This window comes from Gambusia affinis, linkage group LG16, assembly GCF_019740435.1.
Source record: "Gambusia affinis linkage group LG16, SWU_Gaff_1.0, whole genome shotgun sequence".
Taxonomy (NCBI): Eukaryota; Metazoa; Chordata; class Actinopteri; order Cyprinodontiformes; family Poeciliidae; genus Gambusia; species Gambusia affinis.
In genome coordinates this window covers 12,575,618-12,601,301 of record NC_057883.1, presented here as the reverse complement: position 1 = coordinate 12,601,301, position 25,684 = coordinate 12,575,618, and the positions used below count along the sequence as shown (strand labels likewise).

Sequence of the window (25,684 nt, the reverse complement as noted above, 5' to 3'; positions counted from 1 at the left end):
AATGGCATAATCAAATTCCAGGTACCCTTGATTGAAAACCATAATGGAACCTTAAGAGAGCTGTGCAGAACCCAATGTTAGCCACCTGTGAGGTTTAAAGCAATGCTTCAACAAATATTTTGAAATTTATCAAAGAATGAAAGAGACTGATGAAGATATGTGATTAATTATTAGTGACAGTGTTTACTGTTTAATTCTTAATGTTCACAATGTTGTATCTACAATTACATATTTATGCCAGAGGATGAGCAGGAACAAAAATAAATCTTCCTATGAAAACCAGTTTCTAAAATCATATGAGATCATGTAATATAAGTTTATTGCTTGCAAATGTTCACCTTTGAGTTTTCCACTTAAGAATTCAGATTAATAAAAATCAATCATGGCCACAAAGGGCAGCAGAGCAAATGTATCAGGTCACTTGCAGATTGCATAACAAGGCGGTTATGTTGAACGACAAACACTGCCATTGGTGCCCTCAGAGTTCAAACAAGTTGATGGGTGTACCATCCAAAGCACATCATGCCATCAAGCAGATGAAAGAAAGAGACATTTCTAGCATCAACAAAAATAGTTATGTATAATTCCCACTTAAATGAATCCAGCAAAATTGTTTGCTCAGAATAAATCCATTTGGTATCTTAAAATTATTGATGCCCATTTAATAAAACATCTTAAAACAGTTGGTATAATCTGGTTGACTGTAAGGCATGGTAAATGAAACACACCCCAAATTACATGCAACCCAAACAATATGCAAAAAGTGAATATTTAGATTGTATTCAAGTACCATTTGCATCCTTCAAATCAAATGTTACACAGTGGAAGAAACGTAGTAATCTCTTTAAATTACTTTCTGCATATAAAATGCTACATAACATGCTTATTCTTTGGCATTTCTTTTTTATGCTCTGTCTAATTCAAAAGTACTATAAGAATGTTTATTCTTATCAGTTTTGATCCCTGCGGAAAGACTTTTGTCATGCTTTATCTTCCCATTTGTGCTTCCAGGATGATTCCCAGGACTCACCGGGCTTTTGTAGTCACTAATCTGGTGCCGGGAATGCAGTATGACCTGTGTGTATTGGCCATCTGGGATGACACCGCAACCACTCTCACTGCCACCAACATTGTTGGATGCATCCAGTTCGTCACCACGGAAGATTACCCACAGTGCCAGTCTCTGCACAGTGGATTTATGGGTGGCACCATGATTCTGGTCATTGGTGGCATTATTGTTGCGACTCTGCTGGTCTTCATCATCATCCTTATGGTGCGCTATAAGGTAACCAGTGGGATTCAAACCAGTAAATTACCCACTGTAAGTAACACATACTCCCAGACAAATGGGGGAGTGAACAGGTTCAATGGAGCCCCACCACAGGTCAAGTCCACAGTAGTAGTTATGCGTGAAGAAATGGTGGAGTTTAAGTGTGGATCCCTCCAGAGTAGCCTTTCTTCGTCATCATCATCCTCCAACTCGTTGGACAGCCAAACAGGAAGAGGAGCAAGCTATAATGTGCAGAGCAGCGAATGCAGCAACCTGCCAAGTACCAAGTTTAGGAGGCATATGCACGGCACTAAGGCTCGGCAAAACCTGGACCAACTTTTAGGGGCCTTTACATCACTAGAGCTACGGGGTGCAGCAAAGGACCACCAAGGAGCTTCCGTCTCTTCGTCCTCTGCTGTTGCCAATCCCATGGCAACAGTGGCTGTGGCACCACCATCTGACAAAGAACCCCTGCTTGGGAGGGCTGAGTCCACAACAATGCTGGGGCGACTTCTTGGGTTTCAACATGAGGATAAACCCAAGAGGAGTCACTCATTCGACATGGGGCATGTCGGGGCAGTGCAGTGTCGCAGCAGTCAGCCACGTAGGATCAGTAACATCTGGACTAAACGCAGCCTGTCTGTTAACGGTATGCTTCTGCAGTACGACGACAGTGAGGATGAGAAACCCACTTTTGAGAGCTCTGAGTGGGTTATGGAGAGCACAGTCTGAGTCTATGACCAAACAATAAATCTATATTAAAAACTAAGGAAACATGAACGCAGTGGGATGTTCTGTATGAACTTCAACCATGTGAATACTGTTATAATGATTATGTGAAAAAACTAAAGCTGACTGTCCAAGATTGAAACTCTTGACTATATTTGAAAAATGTTCCATTCTGAATCAACTGGAGAAATTACCTATATGGAAAATCTATCTACAGAAAGATAAAATACTCATACTGGATTTACATTAAAGGAACTGAACTCTAAGAGGACTTACTTCAACTGTGATAAACTAGATCACACGTTTCAGACTCAAAATGGAAATGTTCCAGCTGTAGAAAGAGGGGGACCACAGGGGCTAGTATAGTAGAAAATTAAAACAAAGTCATTTTTATTTTCATGTTCTTTTTTTATCATTTTTACTATTTATTATTTCAGGTGATTCGCCAGAAGAAAGACTCACCTCAAAACATTAAAAACAGGTTTACACAGGATGTACCAACTCTCATGTTGCCATTTTATACCCTTATTTTCCCTCAACAATTGCAGATTTACTATCAACATCATCATCATTTTCTCAGGTTATGCATGAGGTGACCGTATGAGAAACAAAACAAAAGCTAACTTAAAACACAGGCTGTGCTTGTACTCAAGTTCGTAAAAGTTTTTTTTTTGACCAATCAGTATCTTAAAGGCAGCACACAGCAGTCAGTGATCGCATCTTGAGAAATCAGAGGAACTCAAATTAGGGAATTGAGCTAACAGGAACCACTCAAAACCATATGTATGGAGTCTAAAACAACTCAGTCAAATCATTCCCATTTGTTTAAGCTTCAAACTCCAAGTACCTTGTCACTTTTGTAAGAAATTGTCATTTGGACACCGTTTGGTTTCTTAACCAAATAGTGTCTATATAAGTGTGTATGCCCTATAGATGGTGGGCAGAATAGCCACGCTGTGAATCACTGCTTCTCTATATTGATAGGTCCCAGTGGAAGTAGCTTTTTGGATATGTCCCAAGACGAAAAAGACCCTTGCCAGGAATTGCAGTAAATGCTAAATCTTACAGCCATCTTGAGGATTCCTAGCAACCTTGGGGCTCTTGTTTACAATTCAGGGTACAACTGAGGAAAGGATTTACTTTGTGAATGAGATCAGCATCTGCTGTGATGTGGACACTGAATCAATAGTGATAAAGAGAGACCTGAGCTGAAGGACAAAGCTTTCAATTTACACGCCAATATATGTTCCATCACTCGGTTAAGGTCATTAGTTGTGGGTAATAAACCATCTGTGCAATTGGATGGAATTAGCTTCTCATAAGGAAAGGGTGTGAAGGTCTGCTATATAGAAGGTGCTCACATTAGAGTCCCAGTTTCTCAATATTGACAAGAGCCAACAAAGGTAATATGGGTATTGCCATCTGGGCCAAACTGGAAGAGCCCCTTCCACAGACTTGCTGGAAAGATTACATTTTACAACTCTCTCTTGAAGCTAGCTCCCTAGGAACTGAAGGGAGCTAGGAACTGAGTTTGAGAACTGAGGCCTCAGTTTGGAGGCCTCAGACTTCTCAACTTACCCGTCAGTGGATATGAAATCCCTTGGCTAGACTCAAGAGTGTGGGGAGTGAGCAAATAAAATAAAGTGTGAATTAAAGTAGCTAAAATGACCTCTCTCAGCAGTGGGACTGGACTCCTATATAGAAAATGGGGGAAAGATCCACTTTTGGAAGGCAGCCAGAGATGGTGCTTCTTTTCATTGGCAGGTAGTCAACTGAAGTGGTTTTGACATCTAGAAAGGATACCTGTTGATCTTCTGATCAAAAGAGGCTGGATAGATAATCTCCCAATTTATTTGGGAATGAATTAGTGTCCCCCAATTGAGGTGAGGCAAGAGCCTTCTGGCAATATCTGTTTTCTTTTGTATCCTTGCTGTTGCGTGGAGAGAAAATGTGTGATAAGTAAGAAGATTTTATGTAAAAGTAGGTGACTCAACAAACAGAGTGCTTCAATTGCAATGAAAGTTTTAAATTTAAGTTCAAGCTTCAGAGTTTGAAATTAGCTCCGGGAGGAGCTCTTAGCTTGATTTGACAATAATTTATTCTCCCCCCCAATACTCAATATTCAGATCATTCCAGCTTCAGGAAAGATACTGACAGCAAATACTAATTCTACTTGCCCCCTTACCTAGTTGGTCTCCAAGGAGACAATTATAACGTTTGTCCAGCTCAGGTTGAAATCCTACTTTGCAAGTAATTTGATTATCTGGTGCTGGCTTGCAGGAGTCCCTGCAGACCAACGGCTCATTGATGTGAACACTGTTTCCCTAAGAGTGTGGTTTCAGCTACTATCAGCACAAATTACTGTAGCCAAATGAAAATGGTGTTTGAAGTTCACCAAACCCTTTTAATCATTTGCCCAAAGCAGCCAATAGCATGATGTATCACCGGATTGTGAAACTCTTCAGGCAACAAAAACAAGAAAGCATGATAATTACTCATTTAGCCAGGTTAAATGGAGGAATTTGGCATTTATTGGCTGCATAAAGGTCACAATGCTGCTCATGAGAGGATTTTATTTGGAAAAATGGGAAGAGCGATGACTTTTAGGGAGCCAATAAGTTGCAAAGCCTGGGAATTTATTTCACCACATTGCATGATACAAAACCTATTTTGATTAATGTGTTACTTGACTTGATTCACCTGAGGAACAATTCATCCGTTATTCTCCTTCATACGGGGCTGTACATTGCAGTAAGATACTTAAAATTTGTTACTTTTCAGATCACTGCCTAAAGTTAGCTGCATCATCCGTGTGTTTTAATGCCTTTATCAGTATTCTGTGGGACTCTGCTGCATTTCAGAAATGTTGGGTGATCATCATTTCCTTTTCCTCTTACAGTAGATGTACTGTTCTGTATATTGGTATATTATTTTGTACAATACCTGGGTGAGAATGTAAGAGGGTAGGGTGGGAATTGTGCAGTAGTAATTTTATTTTTATGTGAAGCAAACAGTGAGAAGGTGCTTTACTGTGGTGTACCAACAAAAGGTGGTTGTTAGTTGGCTTACTGAATGGGATTTTACATGATGTTTCAAGAGTGGAGGACTGGACAATTTAAGCTGTTTGAATCAACAACTAAAGTGCATATTTGCTCTTTATGTGTTACCTTTACACGGTCAGTTTTGTGTTTGCTTCCCCACCACATTTATAAATTTAAATAATTGTTTTATTTTCTTTTACCCCCCCTAGCTAAGCCTGACTTCTAATTTGTCATAATTATATTTCTGCACATTTTTCTGACAGCTCACATAAACAAAATTTGTGCATATCATTATTTTTAAATGTCGACATGCCATATTTTTGTAGGCCCACATTTGTTGATTTTGAGCCAACTTTCTGAGATTTTTTTATTATCATAAATAACTATATTATAGATAGTAATAAAAAAAAACATTGTACATGTTATGAATCACTAGAAGAAAAGTGAATGAGTATTCATATATATCAGTATTTAAAAATTGCTTCTTTAGAATAACAAAACAATATTAAAGAGTAGTTCTAAAAATGTTCCACAAGTCAAAATTTTAATATTGCTCTAACATTTTGAGCTAATCTTAAAATAGAACACTCATATTCACTTACCATATGTTTATCTCACGTATAGAAAATGAATGTAGGTTATGATGGAATAAACCAATTAGCAAACTGACTATGGCATTTGCAACTTGGGCATTTATTTACACTTTTTATTTTTGGTATTTCAGTTATCCTAAATTGCCCATAAAGCTGCTCCAATTTACATATTTTTATGCTTTAGTTGTCAACAACAAACTTAAGGTTTACATTTTTATATAACTGCATTTGTTTGTGGCATTTTTGAAAACCGCCAGCAGATATGAGCGCCTCCAACAAAATATTGATTGCATTAAGTACCTCGCCTGACAAAAATGTTTCTCTTGTAAATTAAAAGACAACTGTGCAGCTATTTCTGCTATATTTGCCTATGCAGAAATCAGAAAGAAAAGTTGGATGTGTCTTGCAAAAAAGAAAAACTCAAGTGAAACTGTGCTGTTTGATTTTATCGCTAATGGAACTTAAAGTTTTAGATTTGCCTTGATGGTAGAAGATAAGACTACTTCAACCTTTGCTCAGAAAATATATAATTTCAAAAACTGACATCTAGAGACAGAACCATACTAAATCAAAACTGTTATGGTAAGATGAGAATGGTGCTGTGGTACTTAGTGACCAGTGGGAAGCAACCATTGAGCCTCTGCGTGTAACATCATGTATCATCCCTCTCCACTCTGCTAACCAACACTATAACTTAAATGTGTACTTGACTCGACATTGACATGATTCTCACCTGAACTTCTAAGCAGAAAAATCAATTAAAAAACTGTTTGTGTGAAAACATTTTGCTACAAAATGATATAAAATATTGATAAATTCCTATGAACCAAACTGACTTCACTTTGTTTTCTTTTCTTGAAAAGTCAATTGTTGTATATGTTAGCAGCTGCAATGCTTGAGTCAGATTCGATGTTAATTGTTTCTTTTTGCGTCTCCCCACAAAGCACTGAAACACTCAGTGTCCTTCCTGTCATCCTGCAGATGAGCAGAGGGGGTTTTCCCTCAGAGGTACGGCTCCTGTAATCAGGCCAGTCGCTGCTGACTCACCTCAACACTGTCCTTATTACAAATCACCTGTACATGCAGGTCCTGGGCAGAGCCCATAATAAGGCCTTAATTCATATAATCTGTTAGCGAAGGTGCTTACGGCAGCACAGAGTAAATATAATCTCTACAAGGGGAAGGCAATGCATGACGAAGGTGCAGGATGAACACGACAGCTGGATGTCAAACACAGCATGAGTGCTTATTAATAGGCCTTCAGTTGTCAAATATTGACAACTGAACTAGAAAAAACAAATTGAAAATTGAATTTTCAATTTGTTTGAAAAAAATTTTACAATGACAAGTCAGGCATTGAGAATATCCCTTCATGAAAATTAAAGTGAAATAAACTAAAATATAAAACTTAATCTGCCAATTCCTTCCAGCGTTCAATTCACATTTTGCCTCCCTGTGTCTCTTTCAAACTGTTTATTAAATCTGTCACAAGTTATCATCTACAATTAACTCATTCTTGAAAATTAAAGCTGAACAACAGTTCACACTGCAAGTCGCCTGGATGCAGCTGTTAATTCAACAGGAAACAGGTTCTTGTTCTTTTAACACACTGGATTAATTTGAGACCTTGTTTCCATTGTAGATCTCAGCTTGCATGCAGGGAAAAGTAATTTACATTTAATGCATTCACCCTCTGCACCAGACAGCAGTTTTGGATAAGACATAACACTAAACATGCAATTTTGACTCCTCCTTTTTATATCTATACTGTACAGTCTGAAAGTAATGAGTGAATCTTTTCCACTTTAAACTGCATACGTTTTGAAATAATGATTATGTCAAGAGAATATCAAACCTAGCTTACATGCTTGATCCAGGACAGCACAGCATTTTATCATGTTCCAGAATTTCATTAAATTTCTTGCATTTCAATATGTTTCCTTTTATTGCGTTTCTCATTGTTAAAGATTATTTTATGAAGAACTTTTGCGGTTTTGCTATTGTGGGTTGTGCTACACCATATGCTTCCTGGAGATTTTCCTTTTCGAAGTCTAGATCTCTTAAATTGGTTCTTTAATAAAGAAAAAAAAAAACATGTAGGGTGATTAGAAAAAGCAGAAATATATTTTTAGAAACAGATTCAGATGGTCCATATCAATGTATCTTCAGTTTCAACTTATACTCCTGAAACGTCATGTGAATGTATTTAGACGCATAAAAATTCAGTGAAAGAAAAACTCAAGATCCCAGGAGAAATCTGCTGCAACAGCAAACGGAGGATTTTCTTCTTGATTGGCCATCAACTGATGAACACACCGTACCCAAGCGCTGATTGCTTTAACTGCAACATTATACAGTGTGTTACTGAGTGAGACACTATCCAAAGTTAGCCACTTTCAGTATCTGTGAGGTGTTTAAAAAGAAGCAAAATGAAACTATTTTATGACATGTAGACTCATGTCTGTGGATTGAGTTATTTTGGGATGAGAATCCCAAATCCCAGGGCTTCTGATGTGAACCTGATTCACTGTCATCAGCAGAGAGGAAAAAAATTACTATTTTATATTCTGTCTCTGAAATCAACTTTTCATCGTCACATGTTTAAATATTATATAATTTTTTTTAACGGCGGTGCCTACTGGGAGCACTCACACTAATAATTTTCTCCTCTTTCATCTCTGACCTTCAATTACTTTTTCTCTTTCAAAAATCTATTACTACTGTTTTATTTTTCAGGGCAGTCACCCCTTTTAGGTTATCTAAAGTATTTTTTTCTCACGTTACTTTTTTTCCCCCTTTTCTTTAATGCAGCTTTGGTGCACCAGCAGCCTGCAGAGAATCTATCCATGATCTTTTATGCCTGAACACGGCCCACCGTGGTTTAGCTAGAGTTTGTACAAAAGCTCAGCAGATTGCATTGGAGGTCATGACAAAAAGTTTGAAGAGGGAAGGGGGTGTTGGAGTGGGGGTCTCATATTCCCATTAATAGTGGGTGTCCATTACAGAAAATGCTCTCTGAAAGCAGGCCTTATCTATCATCTGCAGCCTCGTCGCCACTTTCACAGGGATTCTTTATTTCCAGAACGTTGCATTAATAACCACAATATTAATAACACAGAACGGATGCTAAGAGCAGGGGTTGTTTTTCTAGCAAGAAAGTTGTCGAGCCAGAAGTTTGAAATGTGAGCCTGGCAGACGTTATTTTGTCTTGCTTCAGAACTGGTGTCTTCTCGCTTTTCGAGTAACAAGCAATTAATGATACCTGCTGGATGGTGTAACAATATTTGAGGTTGCAGTGTAAAAAATGCTTCCCCAGACAATAGAAAATCCAATCACATCCTCGCGTTATTACATTCACAGTTATTTCCTTTGGAAACAAATATGAAAATTAAAATTCTGATATATTTGCCAAATTAGGAAAGCAATCATCTCTAATTAATTTAGCCATTTGGTTTTTCATTCCTCCGTTTTATAATTTGTGTTTATTGACTTATTCAAGGTGGAGCCTATCTTGATTGTTGCTGGAGTTTAGCACCTTCTCAAAGTCCAGACTCTGATCTGAAGCAGAAACCAAATGCACAGTCATCTTAAGATAACCTCAGTAAAGGCCGAGTGCCACGCAGATTGTTGAACTCATTACTAATGAATTTCTTTAAGATTTTCTGGCTCTAATGGTCTTCACTGACAACTAAATAAGGTGGATAGAAAAGGAAAAGACATGCTGCGAGGGACCCCTTACAAAAAAATCCCATGAAAATCACATGTGCCACATGAAAACCACATATGTAGTTCACACAACTTTTTACATGTGAATGATGTGTGACATGTGGAAACATGTGATACACATGTGTTCACATGTGAATCTAATGGGATTTTTTTTGTAAGGGCCTGAAATGGGAATCAAACCCAGGACAACCACATGGAGCATTACAAACTCTGATATGGTATGTGAACTCTACCAAGTATATGTAACTTTTATTTAAAAAAAAAAGTATTTTTTGTACATATTTGTTAAAACTGTCACTATGACTTGTGACTGTATATGATTAGCACCACTAACAACACTGTTGTCAGATGTAAAAGAGCAGATTGCCAACTCCAGATCTAAAAATAATCTCTTGCCTGGAATGAAAGAGTTTTCTGAAACTGATGGGCTGATTGGAGCCTAATTGAGCCAACCAGATTTCTTGGCTAACACGGGTTGATGGGATAAGGAGTTCAGCTCTATTAAATTCATACCATGAATTTAAAAAAGAGAATTCTAATGCTTTGGACATCTGGTCTATTTGCCTTCTTAGGACAGAATTTGGAACAATTCCCACTTGGAGAAAGCCAATATACAGACCCTGACTTTGGCAACACAGATGATTTGTAGGGTGTTGTGAATACTTGGTTTCTTGCCAGAAGTAGTTTGTCGAATATTTTTATCGATTTGCAACTTTCAAATTCATCCATTAATTGAAGTGTGTGTCCATCCAAGAAGAGTCCTTACAAGAATTGTAAGGCTGACATGCGTGCCACAAGGCACTTTATGCCAAACCATCTCTGGCAGATATGCAAATAGAGTAAGGCTGTTTGAAAATTTTCATGATGAAAGTGGAGCCACAGAAAACTCTAAAAGTCACCATGTAATTATAATGGGCATAAAATTCAGTTTATTTTGTTTGTCAGTGATAAAGTTAAGTCTTAGTTGGAAACGTTATTCAAATATGAAATTACCAGACTCAGCTCTGACAGATTAGCGGAAAGAAAAAGAAAAATAAGTTCAACACCGTCACAAAGCTAATTCAAAAATGATCGTGGTAAAAACATTTTTGGGGTGAGTTACTCTGAAAAGCTTTTAAATTAGTAGAAAAAAATTGCACAATTATGCATTTGCACAGAAACAAATTCAAATGAAGGAGCATGTAATTTAAGAAAATCAATCGATCTACGTTAAGTGATTATGGTTGTGTAACCTAAAACAATTAATATCTTTTACATGTAAACTAATCTTCTGCAAAGTATCAGTCAAGTCATTTTATAACTGCCAAGCACAAGTGCCTTATAATTTCTATTAGTGTGCAAGTCAAGCATTACTCACTTGATTTGACAGCTCATTAGACTGAAATGCCAGTGGTGAAGCTTTTTCTGTAATTCCATTCAGCTTTATTAAGCTTATAATTTCTGTCCTGGTGCCCATTTTCTTTTTGTGCAGCTAGGATTATTTTATCATCTTCAAACTTTTATTTCATGTTAAATTATTTAAAAGTTTGACTTTGTAGAGATATACCCAAATTTCCAGTCATAACATTCTTCATGCTTGTGCAACACCTCTCCAGCTGAATTGACCACCTCCAGTCTCTCGGCTCAAATGCTCCTGCAGTATTTGTAGTTTGGCCTCCGATGAGAAGGAGGGCTCAGCTGTCAATAGCTCTGAAGAGAGGGCATGTCAATACCTGCTGGTACAGATCAAGCAACACTGAAGGGCTGAAGATGGAAAGTTAATGTTTTGGTCACATTTGCAACCACAAATTTACATTTCGCAGACTTAAGATCTGTTTAGAAAATTTTGAAATTAATTCTGTAAATGTGGTTGCCAAGCGTTTAACATCTTTAAAATCATTGATACATGCCTTCTTCCACATATAGATAAATTGAAATGAATTCATCTTTCAGCACAGTCAATGAAAGAAAATTCTCATATTGTAATTTTTTTTTTGCAATAAATCATGTATTGCTAAAAGAGCATGGGAAAATGGATTTCTGTATTTTCCGGTGTTGATAAATATGAGGAGGAAAAAAACAGACTTTATTCTCTATTCCATTCTAAATGCTGTATTTTTCTTTGTTTCAATATGTTGTTCTTTTCTAGTTTTTTTTTTTTTATATATATATATGGGCTGCAGTCAAGATTTCCAGATCAACTCTAGAGGAGTCACAGCTCTGGTAGGAGGCTATCACAAGCCAGCAAGTGGGTGAAAGGTGATCTGCTCAAATGAGACCATAAAACATTACTTTTTAGCCTCCATGCATGTCATATTGTGGGAAACTAATACAGTGACAGAGTTTCTCATTCCTAAATGTCCAAAATATGATTTACCGCATTACACATTACTGAATCTTTGTATTTTGTTGGAATAAACAACAGTACATGACTCAAACAGGGATTACAATAATGAAGATCTATAGCACAGTGACACTGCAAGCTCACAAACTGACCTGCGAAAACTTCAAGAGGTCACATAAGAAAATATATATATATCATCCAAGGTTTTATTTAAATGAAAGAACTAATTTTATGTATTGATTCACGGCGCAGTGGCGTCTCAAACAGCGAGCACGGAATAATAAAGCTCAGTGTGACATCTGAGGCACAGCAGGATGTATCTCAGCAGCTTACCTCATCTCACCCCTTCTGTATAACATTGTGTAAATGTCACTCAGTAAATAGAGTGAAGAAATGTCGTAAGCATGAGCCATTCCTCACACGATGCCATCCATGCGCTGGCATATCATCCGGCTGTTTCAGGAGACAAATGGAACCAAACCACTGCATCCAACTGTAGCAGGTAAATATTGTAAACCTGTTTGCTGATCTCATGCATAAATATTGCTACCGTTACTGAAGTGAGAGACTTTCTTTCAACAAGGAATAGCATAAATAGTTTATGACATGCTGTCAGGTTTTGAGTGTTCCTGGAAATCTTTGCTCACAAACAGAATTACCTGAATTTTCCCAGGCCTACCTGAAAGGTAAGCCTTGGGCTATATGCATTTTATCTTCTTTTCCCCATGTGGAAATGGGATGGAGAATTGAGATACTTTAGACTTATTCTGGTGTTCGCACACACTTCGCAAAAGTGAAATAGAGGGATTTAAGAATGATACGGACTTTTTATGTCCTCCTACGTTTTATTTTGGAACTGACCTCAGATTCTCAGGGAACATTAAGATTAGGTCCAAAAATTAAATGTTCTGATATTTAAGCCAAATATATTTTTTTACTTTTGTTGAAGGAAGGACATTTTGATCCTGCTCTTTAATCAGAGCAGTTTTGTTTTTTTTTTTTATCATGCTACAGGAATGCGGTCCTTCATCAGCAAGGCTTTAAGAGACTTGAGGCTTTTAGTACAAGTTGACCTTTCAGCAGAGTCGTGACCCTACACAAACATTTAGAGCCACAACAGAATGATTTACATTAAGTACACCAATGGTCCAGACAAAATCCAAAGTCCAGACCAAATACATACCAAAATGTGAAAATTTCTGTCTAAAGATTTTATTCATCCAACTTAAACAAACACTAGTTTTGTTGCAAGTGGATTTGTAATTGCAATAGACATGGATTGAACAAAATACCCAGTGAAACACTTTCTTGGACTTGATTGGGAACGACGGTTTCTTGTTGTGAAACAATTGTGCTGCCAAATTATACAACAAATCTGCATCCTAGCCAATATATGGAGGTCTATAAACCTACTTTGTTCCAAGTGACACTCTAGGAAGCCTTATTCACTAAAAGATGACATCCAATAAAATGTGAACGGTCAATACAGAGAATTGGCACAATCTTCTGGTGCAAATTAAAGCACTTGGGGGCTTCCTCCTATCGTGATAGTTTTGAGCAAACCATATGCTGGAAAGCTGTGGGTGTTTGTTATTGTGGTGGCAGAATATGAGGGGTCTGCCATTTCGAAAAAAAAAATGGTAGCCTTCTGTGACCTTGAGCTGCAATATTCTGCCATAGAAGAATGAATAAACATGTGGCGGGGCTCTTTTTGCTGGTAAAACCCAGTAAGCTTTTCACATTGAGCCTCTGCCAGTCTTGATTCAGGTCCAAGTTGTGGCAGTTTCCTCAGTTTTATCTTTTGTATTTCTCTGCAGTTTTCTTAGAAGGTCCAGAGGGATCTCCCATACAAGGACATGCTTTCAGGATGCATAAAGTGGAGGCAGCCTTATTCTGAACCACTCCTGCACATGGTGTCCAAACCCTTCAGGGACTGTCAAATCTGAAAGACTTTGGTGCAAGGACACACACTGGCTGTCCGCTTACAGTTTCTACTCATTTTGTGATTAAAAAGAGATGCTGCCCTCTCTGGTAAATTCTCAGAGGAGACATTTTTAGCTCAGAAACTTTATCCCCCAAGTGTTCTGAAAAAAAAAAAACCACAACATTTTGTTTGCTGAAGGCTCTCTTTTTGAAAGGATTATTTGTGTATACCATAGCAATGCTTTTTTTCTTCTTTACTGAGTACACTCAAACGCTGACTTTGTGAAACTGGGGAAATTTCTGCTTCAGAAAATACATGGACATCACAACCACACAGGGACAAGCTGCAATTTGCAGGGTTGTTTTTTTTTTTTTTTTTATTTGGTTTTTTTTTATCCATGTTCATTTCAGCTTACATTTTACACACAAATTATTATGTTAGGTTAGGATGTTTTATTATGTATTTGTATGTTTTAGCTACATGTCTTTTTTAGTCCAAGATGCAACAAAAGGGTGTATGTCAAAAACTGGGCTACTTATGCCCAGTTTTCTAGTCTAGACCAACCTTAGTATGGGAATGCCATCAAATCTAACATTACCATGTTCCACTTGCACCTCTTGAAACCAGTGGAATTTATTAATAGGCACAGTAGCCAAAACCCTCAGCAACTGTTAGTAATAAGCTAATAATATTTCATTTCTTTCCATATTGCACTTAAAAAAACAGGATATGTATGCCTGAGATACTAAATGAAAAAAAAAAAATAGGTGTGTCCCAGCTCTTGCCCAGTAAATGCTGGAGAAAGGCACCAACCTGTTGATAAACTCCTGACTTATACACTTCGAATTCTAACTGCTGAGAAAATGTTAATAAATTTTTTTCAACAACAAAAAAAAAAAGGTTAGGCAATAGGCTGAGAATGTTTTTCTCAAAGTCAAATACATTTTGTTTGTTTATGATGTAACACAGCAAACTGGAAAACAACAGGATTTGTTTTTTTAACAAAAGAGGACCTTGAGATCTATCACTCTGGATGTTTTTTAGTTAAATGAATGAATTATCTCAACAGTAAGTTCCACAGAAGCCTCTTAACTACTTAGTTTAAACCAGAATTAATGAAGCAGGGAAATGTCTACATTTTGCGAGCCAGGATTGAGAAGCCCTGGTCCATGCAACATTAACAGCAAAAAATATAATTCATGGACTGTGTCACTCAGAGAGTGAAAAAGGGAGGGAGTAAAATCATTTTCTTCTTGAACTTGACTTGAACTACAGACTCACAGAATCTGGTCCCAGATTTCATCTCATTCAAATGTTTAATTATTAATTGACAATGCTAATGGTTCACATTAGGGTGTGCATCACACTCCTGTTTTCATTCATCTCTTCCCTCGAAATGCTCTCAGACAACAGAGATTTAATGGTGCATTCTGGGAAGACTACAGGCAGGCCTGAAACCACCGGGGGCTCTGGGACAACAAGGGCCTTTATTGCGGATTGTTCCAGAAGCCTCCTGCATACAGTACAGCTTCTGCTGGCAGATGTACTTGTGCTGTCTTTTTTTTTCTGTCGTAGTCACTCCAAAACAACTTCCTACTCGTTCCTTCTGCCAGTTTTCAGTGATGCATAAAATAGTGGGTGAATTTGAATATATCCCCATCAACTTTTTAACATACTAAGAGCAGGTCATGTGGATTAGAAAATGTTTGCAAAAGCCTTACACCCAAGTAAAAGTTCAGCATTTTCTGACAGAACTAGGGCAAATATGACTTGTAGCTAAATGGTGCTACACAGAGGATTTATTCTTCACCAACAATTTTTAAAAAATTACAAAGACAAAGAAACTCAAACTGAATATCTCCAATATACATTATTTATAAAAGACAAATTCCAAAGCAAAAGAGCAGTTAAACAAAATTTTGCATTTATCTTATAAGCACAAACATATGAATAATTATTAGAAGTAAATAAGTTTTAAACACATTAAAGGGTTTTCGGGGCATCTTATGCCCAAAGCAAGAGCTGTGAATTTAGTACCAGGACAAAGTTGAGTTTGCTCAAAGTGAGAAATTCAATTCAAACCTTAACCCCACGGTGGTGGCACATGAACTTCAAACGCATATGTAATGATACGAGATCCTCAGTGTATCCTGATCCATAGATGTTTGGACTTTTTTCCAGTTAAGATCATTTCCTTATTGTTAGTCTTGGTTCATCCCTCAGATTCAGTTCTTGGCTTAATATTATCTATTTTCTTTAGGTTTTGGTTTTAAGAGTTTTGACTTTGGTTTATGTTCTGTTTGGTTATTTCCTTGCTTAGATTTTACCCTGTGTTTTCTTATTGGTGTGGTACTTTTTGGGCATTTTCTTAAATGAATGTTTCTTTCTGTTCGTGTTTATACAAGTTTTAGGGTTTTGCAACTTCCTCTCGCTTTGCTGATGTTACTCCTTTCCTCAGCCAGAGAACTTCCAAGTATGTTAGTGTAATGACAAGATGGAGTAATGAGTAGACAAATTGGGGACTTAACTATAGGACCCTGCAGGTGCAACTCCAATCATTTGTAATGAGGACAGAACTGAGCCAAAAAACAAGATTCATTGCATTGATTACTGTTCCCACTCTCACAGTTTGGATATTCTCAGCCTTAAAGATCTGGTAAGATGCTCTGTCACCTGCTCCCTTAAAGAGTTAGTTGAGATTTTGGGTAATTTGATCATATTCCTCCTTTTTCGATTTGGGCATATTCCAATGGGGCCCGAGGACAGACTGGAGGGACAATATGTCCAATCTGAAGTATATCCTGGTTTTCCTTCTTGACCCCTGATATTCTAAATTCCTGATTTCTGATGGAATATCTGGCTTTGTCCTTGACATATTACATTCTGGAACATTTGGATCCAAAATATATGTATAAGATGACCAGCTCATTAGCAATCTTTCATTTCACATGCCCATCAGTATGCAAATAACACAAAATGGATAGACACTCATTCATTCTTCCGGCAAAATAAGTCAATGATATTACAACGCACTGGGAGCAATGTCTGTTCTGCAAAACAACTTTTGCTAAAATTATCAACTCACCATATTTGTTCCTAATAGAGAATTTTGTAACAGTGTTGCTGCTCTCTGAATATTCCCTCTGCCACCTCGCCGGCATAGCCTCATCACTTCAACTGGTGTAAAGTGGTTTTCTAAAATTAGCCTGTCTGTTGTGCTGCGTCTCCCCCTGGGGACTCATCTTCCTCCAGCTCGCAGAAACTACAGTATCATGGTTTGTAATTTTATTCACGTTCAGTAATTGTGTTCCTGCTGACAGAAATTTAGATGTTCATTGTTGTTTTGGTGTCATTTTTTGACCCAGCATGAGCCATTACACTGCACGAAACAACAGTAAGGTCCCTTTAATCTTAATGCCTATCTGGAAGGAAGCATTTGCTTCCCCTGACCCCACCAACAATATTGTTTTGTCTGTAGTTAGTTGAAGGAAGAAACTCCCCTTAGCTCAGAACTGGACCAAAACCTTTCATGCGAACTAATCACGCTCTTATTTAAATTTCATTGATGTAAAATATAAGAAAATGGCTATTGATAATATAGGCAGTAAAGATATAATTAAAGGCACTACACCCAACAAAAGATGAATTATTAGGCTGGTCCAGTAGTATTCTGGTCTAAAATTTAAATCTGGTCTAGTGTTATGTTTGTGGTACTTTCCTGGAGGTGAAGGCAAGTCACTACATTTGAGTCTAACCATTGTATCTTGCCATTGTGTGAGGGTGCAGATGTCACAGAGGCCTGATGTTAAAATTAACATTAAATCAACATTGCCTTAGTGTGATAGCTAAGTAGTTTGAACTGTCTAGTTTGGGTTACGCAAATCAGGCAAAGCACTTTAAACATTTTGCAACACAAATCATGCTTAACACAACTGAACCGACTCTACATCCGATCCAACAGACTTTTTAGGCAGTAACAAATGCAACAATCTCCAATAAACCAAGTTAACCACTTACTTTGCAGCAGACCTGTGCCATAATGACAAATAGATACTACTGTAATACGGACGAGCTTTGCACAAAGTATTATAACTTACATTTGATTTTAAGCTAAATAATGTTTTTCATCAGTCTGGTTCTGCAAAATTGTAAGCATAATTTTCTTGTAACAGAAACAATTAGCTCAAACTCTAGTCGTTTTCTATCCTATTCAGTCTTATAAAATGCTATGGAGGAATTTGCAGTGATGATCCCTTCTCTGTCTTCATTTAGATTTGTACAAACTAGATATCAAAGTAGAGCCTTAATTTGCTTGTTAAAATATTTACAAATATCTTGAGGTTAATTACAAAAGTACTTTATTTAATCCCAAGAAAAGCATTGTTCATCTGCAGGAACAAAGCAAAGCTCTTGTATTTAATATCTTCTTCTAAGTCTGTGCACATGAGGACAGACTTATTGAGGTTGGGTGTTTAAATAAATGCCTACTGGTACTCACAGTTAAAGCAGCAGCAAGGAAATGCAACAACCCAACCGCTGGAAAACCTTCCCCACGAGCATCTATGCTTTTCTGTTTGTGATCCCTGCAGTGCTGAGCTCCCAGATCAAGCTGCGCTGAATGTTTTTTCATCCTTCGAGGCTCTTCTTCATGACGCAAGAAAAAAATTGAACTGAAGAGAAAAGCTCTTTCTAAGCCAGCCCTGCTAATCGTGGAGTTGGATTAAAAAAATAAATAAATAAAAAATACAGATTTCTCCATATACAATAAATCCCGGGTGTATTACTTCATGACTTGACTGAAAGGTCAAGTCATGCAGAAGCAAAGATGCAAGGGCAGCACAGAATAAAGGTTTTCAGTGAATGCCAGAGGAAATGCACACCACTGCAAACCTACAAACAAACCTATGGGATCATTTTACCTTAAGCATTAAGCAACGAAATATGAACTCCACAAATGTACTGACAGAAAAAAGCAGACAAATAACTTATATGCATTGACCAAAAACAATATTTTATTTAGATCTTAGAATAATTTACAAACTTGAGTTAAAAACAAGGTAATTCTTTTAATTGTATTTTTATACTGTCCCTGAAAAAAATCTTTTCCTAATAGTGCAAGTTAAAAATCACTGTGAATGAGGTGGTGCAGATAAGCAGAATAATTCCACCTAAAATAGCATTTCTTTACTTATCGAGAAATTGTAAAATAGACTTTGTAAGTTCCTGAAAAATTTCCGACATTGTGGTGAAGCTGCAAAAGGTTTTAACCTAAATCTAATAACCTAGATGGTTTCTAAAGACCACAGAATTATGACAATATTGTTAATCCTCAACCCAGTTTACTCCACCTCTAATTGACACCTCACACAAATTAGCACTTTCAGTTGATTTCTCATCAGATATTTAAAAAATGTAAAAAAATAAATAAATTATTTTAGTCATGTCAATGCCTAATATTTAATTACTTCCACGCATCCTTTATAACAAGGTGCACCACCTCCAACCTCAACTTTTTATGTAAACACCACCCAATGCAAATGTGTTAGTGGTCGTAATGTACATAAAGCAATCCCAAGATATTTTTAGGTTTTAAGACAAAAGTCTACTTTGAAACAGATCTAATTACTAGTCATTGCCTTCAATTCCTAATCCTAATCTGGATTAATCCTAAATAAAGACTCCAAGAGAGTTATCCAAAATTGGCAAGATATCAACTACTTAGAACCTTTTAACAGAACCTCACTTCAAAAATCCTTCGCTATCCGTTTAAGAGTTTTTTGGTAAGTAATAAAAGAATGAAGAAAGAGATGAATAGACAGATCAGAGCTCGCTAAGAGGATAAGGAGACTCTCGCCAAGAGAAAGTTGGGATTGACAGAACAGGATCTAACATGAGCATCCTCCACAAGATGCTTATGCTGCAACTTCTGAATTTAGAGCTCGGGCTTTAGCCTAATCACAAAACACAGATGGTAAGCGGAAAAAAAAGGAAAAAAAAAAAACGGTTCAGGCCATCCTCTCACACTGCCGCTTTCCTTTCCCCTTTCATTGTCTCTGTCCACATCAGCTCACCTTCTGCTCTGACTTTAATTTCACACCCTCATAGGCTGCTTTTTTCACAAATCTTAGGAGGAGATGAAGTGTGCTTTTTAATCAGAGGCTTCTAAGACTCGTGGTGGATTGAAGCCACGTCTGGGCTTGCACATCATCTCCAATCTTATGATTTTTCTGAGAAATGCGATATCGCAGCTTGACCTCTCAGGCAGACTGTGAGACTTTCTGACAATACAGAGTCAAAGGGTGCGGCAGGTCATCTGGAATTAGTTGGAGAGCAAGTGTAAACAAGTGTTAGATTCTAACCTGCCTTAGAAAGTCACCGATTTCTCTGCAGTGCTCATGGGCTCTTTTTTCATTCCTTTTCCCACCTTGCATTTCCGATTTCTATCGTGTGGATCTAATTTCTCACTCACTGTCACATTTCTTCTCACCATTGTCAGCTGATTAAGAGAAAATAACACTTTGGGATTGGTAAAAATAAAACAAAAAAATGTGCCGCTGCATTGGCATGACAACATCTTTAAATGTGTGAAACGAGCAAAAATGCAATATGTTTGCAGTTACTGCTTTGTCACTGAAAATATTCGTGTTTCCTTTTGAAAATGGACATGCAACAAGGTGGAGCAAGATTCCTGTTTATTTAATGTCATAATTCAGTGATGCTGAGCAAAATGATTGATGGAGACAATATGGGTTGAAAAACTGAAAATACTCACACTTTTTGATATTGCCTTACATCTGGATAGCTTAAATCAGATTTGCGTGTGTCCACTCTATACAAGAACCCTGATGGACCCAACAATTCCCCAGCAAAACAGTCAATGCTGTTATGAACATAAACAAAGAGGAGAAGCTGCACATATAGAATAACAAGTACAGTTTACAACACTGAGATACAGGTGTGTAAACACAGCAGAACCTTCTCCTGAATGGAACAAAAAAACTCTTTAGTGTTGGAAATGAGTTAAAAGCCCACAGAGATTGAGCATTCATGTTGCTTGGTGTTCCAGGTTTGACTTTCACAGAAAGCAGCGTGCTGGAGAGCTTTTTAGGGCTGACCGCCGCTGTGCTGAACCCTCACCGCTGTGATGTCTCTGTGCTGCTCTTCATGAGATCATCTGTCTGTCAAACAGTGTGACATCAGTACAGAAAACAATTCTGTTTACTAGTTCAGAAGCTTTTCTGTCGTTTACTGTAGAACACCCTTGCTTCACAAACAATATCTGGTAGTCTTAGAAGTCATGAGACAAGTGAAACTGGTTACTAATCGTGTACTAAAAGCAGAAGTGATACTACATTGTTTACCAATTGTATTAGGGCTGTAACGATTCCTCGAATGATTAGAATCTGTCGATAATTAATATTCCTCAAGGTAAATACATCTGTCTCAAAGCTTTGTTAATTTTTGTTTTATTACTCAGCGCACCATGTTCTGCCCGGGTCACTATTTGTGGCGCTGTTACTTGCGCCTGTGAGTTGTTGCTAAGTGCTAGCAGCATGGTGTTGGATTTTCCAGGGTTTTATCAGGTTTTGGGGGACCAATAAATATTGTTAAATTGTCTGGTGCGATGCTTGGAGCGCGACAGCTTTTCTGGAGTCGAAACCGCGTCGGCACCGTTTCGTAGCGAACAGTAGGAAGAGAGACAGAGAGATCCTATTATTTTATTAATCGTAAAAATAATCTATAGAGTACTCAATTACTAAAATATTCTTTTAGCCCTAAATTGTATGCTAAAGCCAAGTTGATAAAATATAGATTTTACAAAACTGCTGTTTTTTTTAAGTGGTTTTTCAGAATAACATCACAAAAGTGGCTTGAATGAACGGCACACAACTAGACATTTAAGATTAGACGGCAGAAGTGTTCCAATTGCAAGAGGTCGAACCTCACATTGTTGAGCCATTCCTGCACATTTAAGATTCCAACAATCCCCAGTGAGAGCCATTATCAACAAATGGAGAAAACAGCAGCAGTGACCCTTACCAGGAGAGGCAACAACTTAGCCAGAAGTCACAAAAGACTTCAGAACATCTTCAGGTCTTGCTCAGATGAGGTTAGTCTTTAGGTCTCAACAAAAAAAGAGGAAAAATACAGGGGTAAAATTACATTCATAGTAAATTTCCATTTCTAAAACAAATGTAGAGGGTATTAAGGCTGATTAGCGCTGACGGAAAACTGGGTATATGAGGACAAAACCCATTAGAGGCTGTGAAAGACTTGTTACAGAGGTTACACTTTCAACAGGACAATAATCCTAAAAATGTTGCCGGAGATACATTGAAATTGTATAAATATGCAAAAATATGCTGCCAGCAGAACCAGACACTTTGTCTGATCATTGATTCAGCATACAGTTTTCATTAAACTTGCATCTTGTTTATTCTAACCAAGATCGCCAGAGGTTTGTTAAGGTCCAAGGCTAACATTAGCATTCTTACTGTCTGTGTTGACATATTTAGATGCAACTCCAGCAGCCATGTGGAACCTAAAGTACAACTTGTTCTGCACCCTCAAAAACTCAACATTTTCTTCCGAATGTCAGAAAACTTTATGACTAGCATTTTAGCATCTCTCTCCTACATCAAGAGTTATCTGAGGATATAGGAGCACAACTGGCATAACTGGTCACATGACAGAAAGCAGCTGCAGCCTGACTCCCTCTCTTTCATTAAACCTCATCAGAACAGGTGAAAAGAGTTTAGATTCTAAGCAGAAAACCCAGATCAGATCAACTGAATAATTTAATACACCCGGTCAGATCAAGACATCCCTTCCTCCTACATTTAATAACTTTAAGGCGCTATCTTTCAGAAATGGGAAGACATAACTATGATACATACATTTTATTTATAGAAATCAAAGCTTTGCACTTTTTGCTCAGTGCTGCGGTGTTCTAGCAGCCTGCTTTTATTCTTGAAAACGGCAGCAAACCTCCCCCTCCAGCACCTACATCTCCCTGATGTCTGCAAATTCCAGAAGCATCAAAACATCCTCGCTCTCCCACCCTTTGCAGTTTCATACTCCTTCTTCATATCCCTCATATCACCCATCCCATGGTCTCGCTCGGCTTTCTCCTCATCCTCGATGTATCACCAATCTCACCTCATACTCTGAGACAGGTAATCAATATCTGCGGCTTTGCGCTTCAAGTCTTATTGACTTTGTTTTTCAGGAAGACTCCATAAAGAGTCACTGGGGAGATTCTGTCACTGCCTGTTTCATCCCCTGGCATTAAAACCTCCTCTGTTGCCACCTAAAAACAAAAAGTTAAGAACAAACTCTATCTGCCTGCGTGATCACTGGAATACCAAACAACAGCGAGTGAAGTCGGCAAGGCCACTCTCCACCTGTGAGAGAGACAAGGTTGAACACAGTGTGAGGAGAATAAAAACAGCACGCTGGGTCCTACAAAGATCCAGTGAACACTGATGTAGCTTTAGATGTGAGACAGCAGGATGTGTAGATGATTTCCAGAGATAAGCTACAGGGTAGCTCTTGCGTTAAAGGGGGAGAGAGATCGGTTTTTTTCTCTCTCCTCTCGCTTTGCTGTAGCAAAATGTACTGAACCAACTGCAAAATCTGAAGAGGTTGTTGAGTAATGTTTGAATACAGGACTACTCAGCTAAATTGCTCAGGGGGTCACATTTAATGGCTCGGGTATCCTGCTATAAAGTCCAAAGTCCAATAAAGTTTTTTATACAAAAAATAAAACCAAGAACTGAGTTGTTGGACATGACTCATTACTAGAATCTGTTTCACTTATCATTACCGGGTTAAATCACAAACGCAATAAACAGAACCCAAATGTGTAATTCGAAGTAATTGGATTTCTAAACTGTTATTGCTTGCAATAAAAGTGGAAATTTTGTAATAATGTGACACAATATCAAAAACAAAATGATGCGTAAATCCTCCCAAAAAATATTTTGATGTCTCTGACTTGCCAAATCTTTCAGATATTTTATTTCTACTGCATTTGTTTTAATGGTACTGGGGAGAAAAGCTGTGGTGTTTTGCCACAGTTTAATAAAAATTAATAAACGTGAACTTAAAAACCGACTGGACGAGACACCATTCTAAATAGCAGGCCTACTATTGAAGAAAAAATGCACTTCTATGACTGGAGAATGGTAGAAAACTTGAGTTCAAAAGATTTAAGAGCAATAGGCAAGCACTGATGCAGGAGATCATTTAAGGTCGACAGATCTGAGAATAAGTTCTTATGGCGTTCATGTGAGAGAAGCAGGAGTCACATGTGTACACTGACTCAAAATATCACATTTTGTCAGTGTGTAGGTAAGATCAGAAGTGAAAAGGCATTTTCTTTCCCAAACGGGATGAAAAACAGCTTTGTTTAACCATAATAGTCCCATATTAAGTTTATTCAAACAATGGAAGATGTCCCTTTGAAAGCGCATCTCTGACATGAACACATCAGCCAGCATTTGATGCGTTCAAATTCACATCAAATGGCTTGCATCAAATGTGGTTTTGTTGTGTTCACATTATGGCACAAAAAACCAGCACAGAAATGTGCTGGTTTTGTTGCGTTTAGTTTCACGTAAAAACGTGACAGTTTTCTCCCCAAGATCAAGCGTTTTCCTCACTTAGCCAGTGGACATTATGTAAAAGAAAGACCAGCCTGCGTGTGTTGGAGGCTGGGTGTTTATTGGATAAAGTCAATAAGAGATATAAGAGGTATTAAAATGGTGTTTTTCACTCACCCCTCAGTCGGTCGCCCAGAAATCTGATGGATGAGGCAGTGAAAGGATTTCATCCGAGGTTCCACAATGCCAATAGCCTGTTCCTTTTTCCCGCCGTGGGTTGTTGCACCAAATCAATTACAAGAAGCCAGATTTTTTTAAAAAGGATGAAATAAATTTTCCTTATTGTTGTGATGGCTTGTCCTTCCAGTGTATCCCAATATGTCCTCAGGTCAAAAGAGTTAGAAAAACTTCTGAGGGTAGAAAGTCCATCCTTCTTCCAGTGGATATGTCCCGTATAGGTGTAGACTTCACACTTGCTAGCAGCATTTGGTCCTTTATGTGATTTTCAGTGATCCCTTCATCTAACGCTATGAGGCATTCTCCCGAAAGTCTGCATCTTTCTGCCGAGTGTCCCCGCCAAGAGAACATGCGATTCCTCTCTTTGACTTCAACAACAACTACTGAAAACGGCTCAGCTACGTTGATCATTTTCTTTGATACATACATTTTTTGGCTAGCGAATATCCAAATCGGATGAAAAAGTATGGCGGAAGCCACAGTGTTTAATTCTATAATGCTTTCCCAACAATGCATCATTTATGTATGGTTTTTCAGTAAAAACATAAAACATATTTATCCGTCCACTCTCTGTTGAAAATCTGGAAATTAGCTTTTTGTTGTAAATGTTTAGAGGTTTGAATTTGATATTTACCATAAATAATGGAAAAGTTTACAAGCTTCCGAACACAACACCTGACCGATGTTCTTTGACGTCAGAGGTACTAAATGATGGTTGGCTAATGCATGTGCCCGCTCGGCACAGATCGTCTATGTAACAGAATGTGCTCCCTGAAATTATTTATTTATTTATTACTTCAGATTTTAAAATTATTTTTATTTTCATTGCTTCTTATTGGATGCTCATTTAAAATAGAATGGAATCCATATTTTATGTGTGTGTGTATATATATATAATTTAAAATCTTGAAGCGCTTTAAAAAGTTCTGTCTCACTTATTTATTTTTCAAATGAATAGGCCGGAGGTGGTATGAAGTCGGCAGTTCAAAAGCCTAATAGTTACTACTTTGAAGCAACTTCAAGATGATGACTTTGCTCTGGAACCATTGTCCTTTGCGAGTTTTTTTATTTCTTTTATATAGGAAATATATCTTTATTTTCCTGATAAGTTAGGGTTCTAATAAAAGTTATGCACATTCAGTGGCATAATAAAGTTAACCCCTCAAAAGAAACTGTCCACAAGGTTTCTACACAACTGAAAAATTCAAGAATTTGACTTAAAAGTATGAAAAAAGAA

At 37.6% G+C, this 25,684-nt stretch overlaps 1 protein-coding gene and 1 long non-coding RNA gene across 3 annotated transcripts in view; one reads left to right on the top strand and one right to left on the bottom strand.

Moving 5' to 3' along the window:
- Positions 1-6,464, top strand: part of LOC122846427 (leucine-rich repeat and fibronectin type-III domain-containing protein 2) — a 123,641-nt gene extending 117,177 nt beyond the window's left edge. For both annotated transcript variants that reach the window (XM_044143398.1, XM_044143397.1), the window contains one exon: positions 1,012-6,464. In XM_044143398.1, coding sequence (XP_043999333.1) covers positions 1,012-2,002 — 991 coding nt within the window. In that variant the 3' untranslated portion in view covers positions 2,003-6,464. The remainder of the gene's footprint in view (positions 1-1,011) is intronic.
- Positions 6,465-20,593: 14,129 nt separating this feature from the next.
- LOC122846428 lies at positions 20,594-25,061 on the bottom strand. Its single transcript, XR_006373236.1, has 3 exons — positions 24,388-25,061; positions 21,647-21,730; positions 20,594-20,784 (listed from the first exon to the last, which is right to left on the bottom strand). It is a non-coding gene; the product is annotated as an uncharacterized LOC122846428 (long non-coding RNA).
- Between the last annotated feature and the right edge of the window lie 623 nt (positions 25,062-25,684).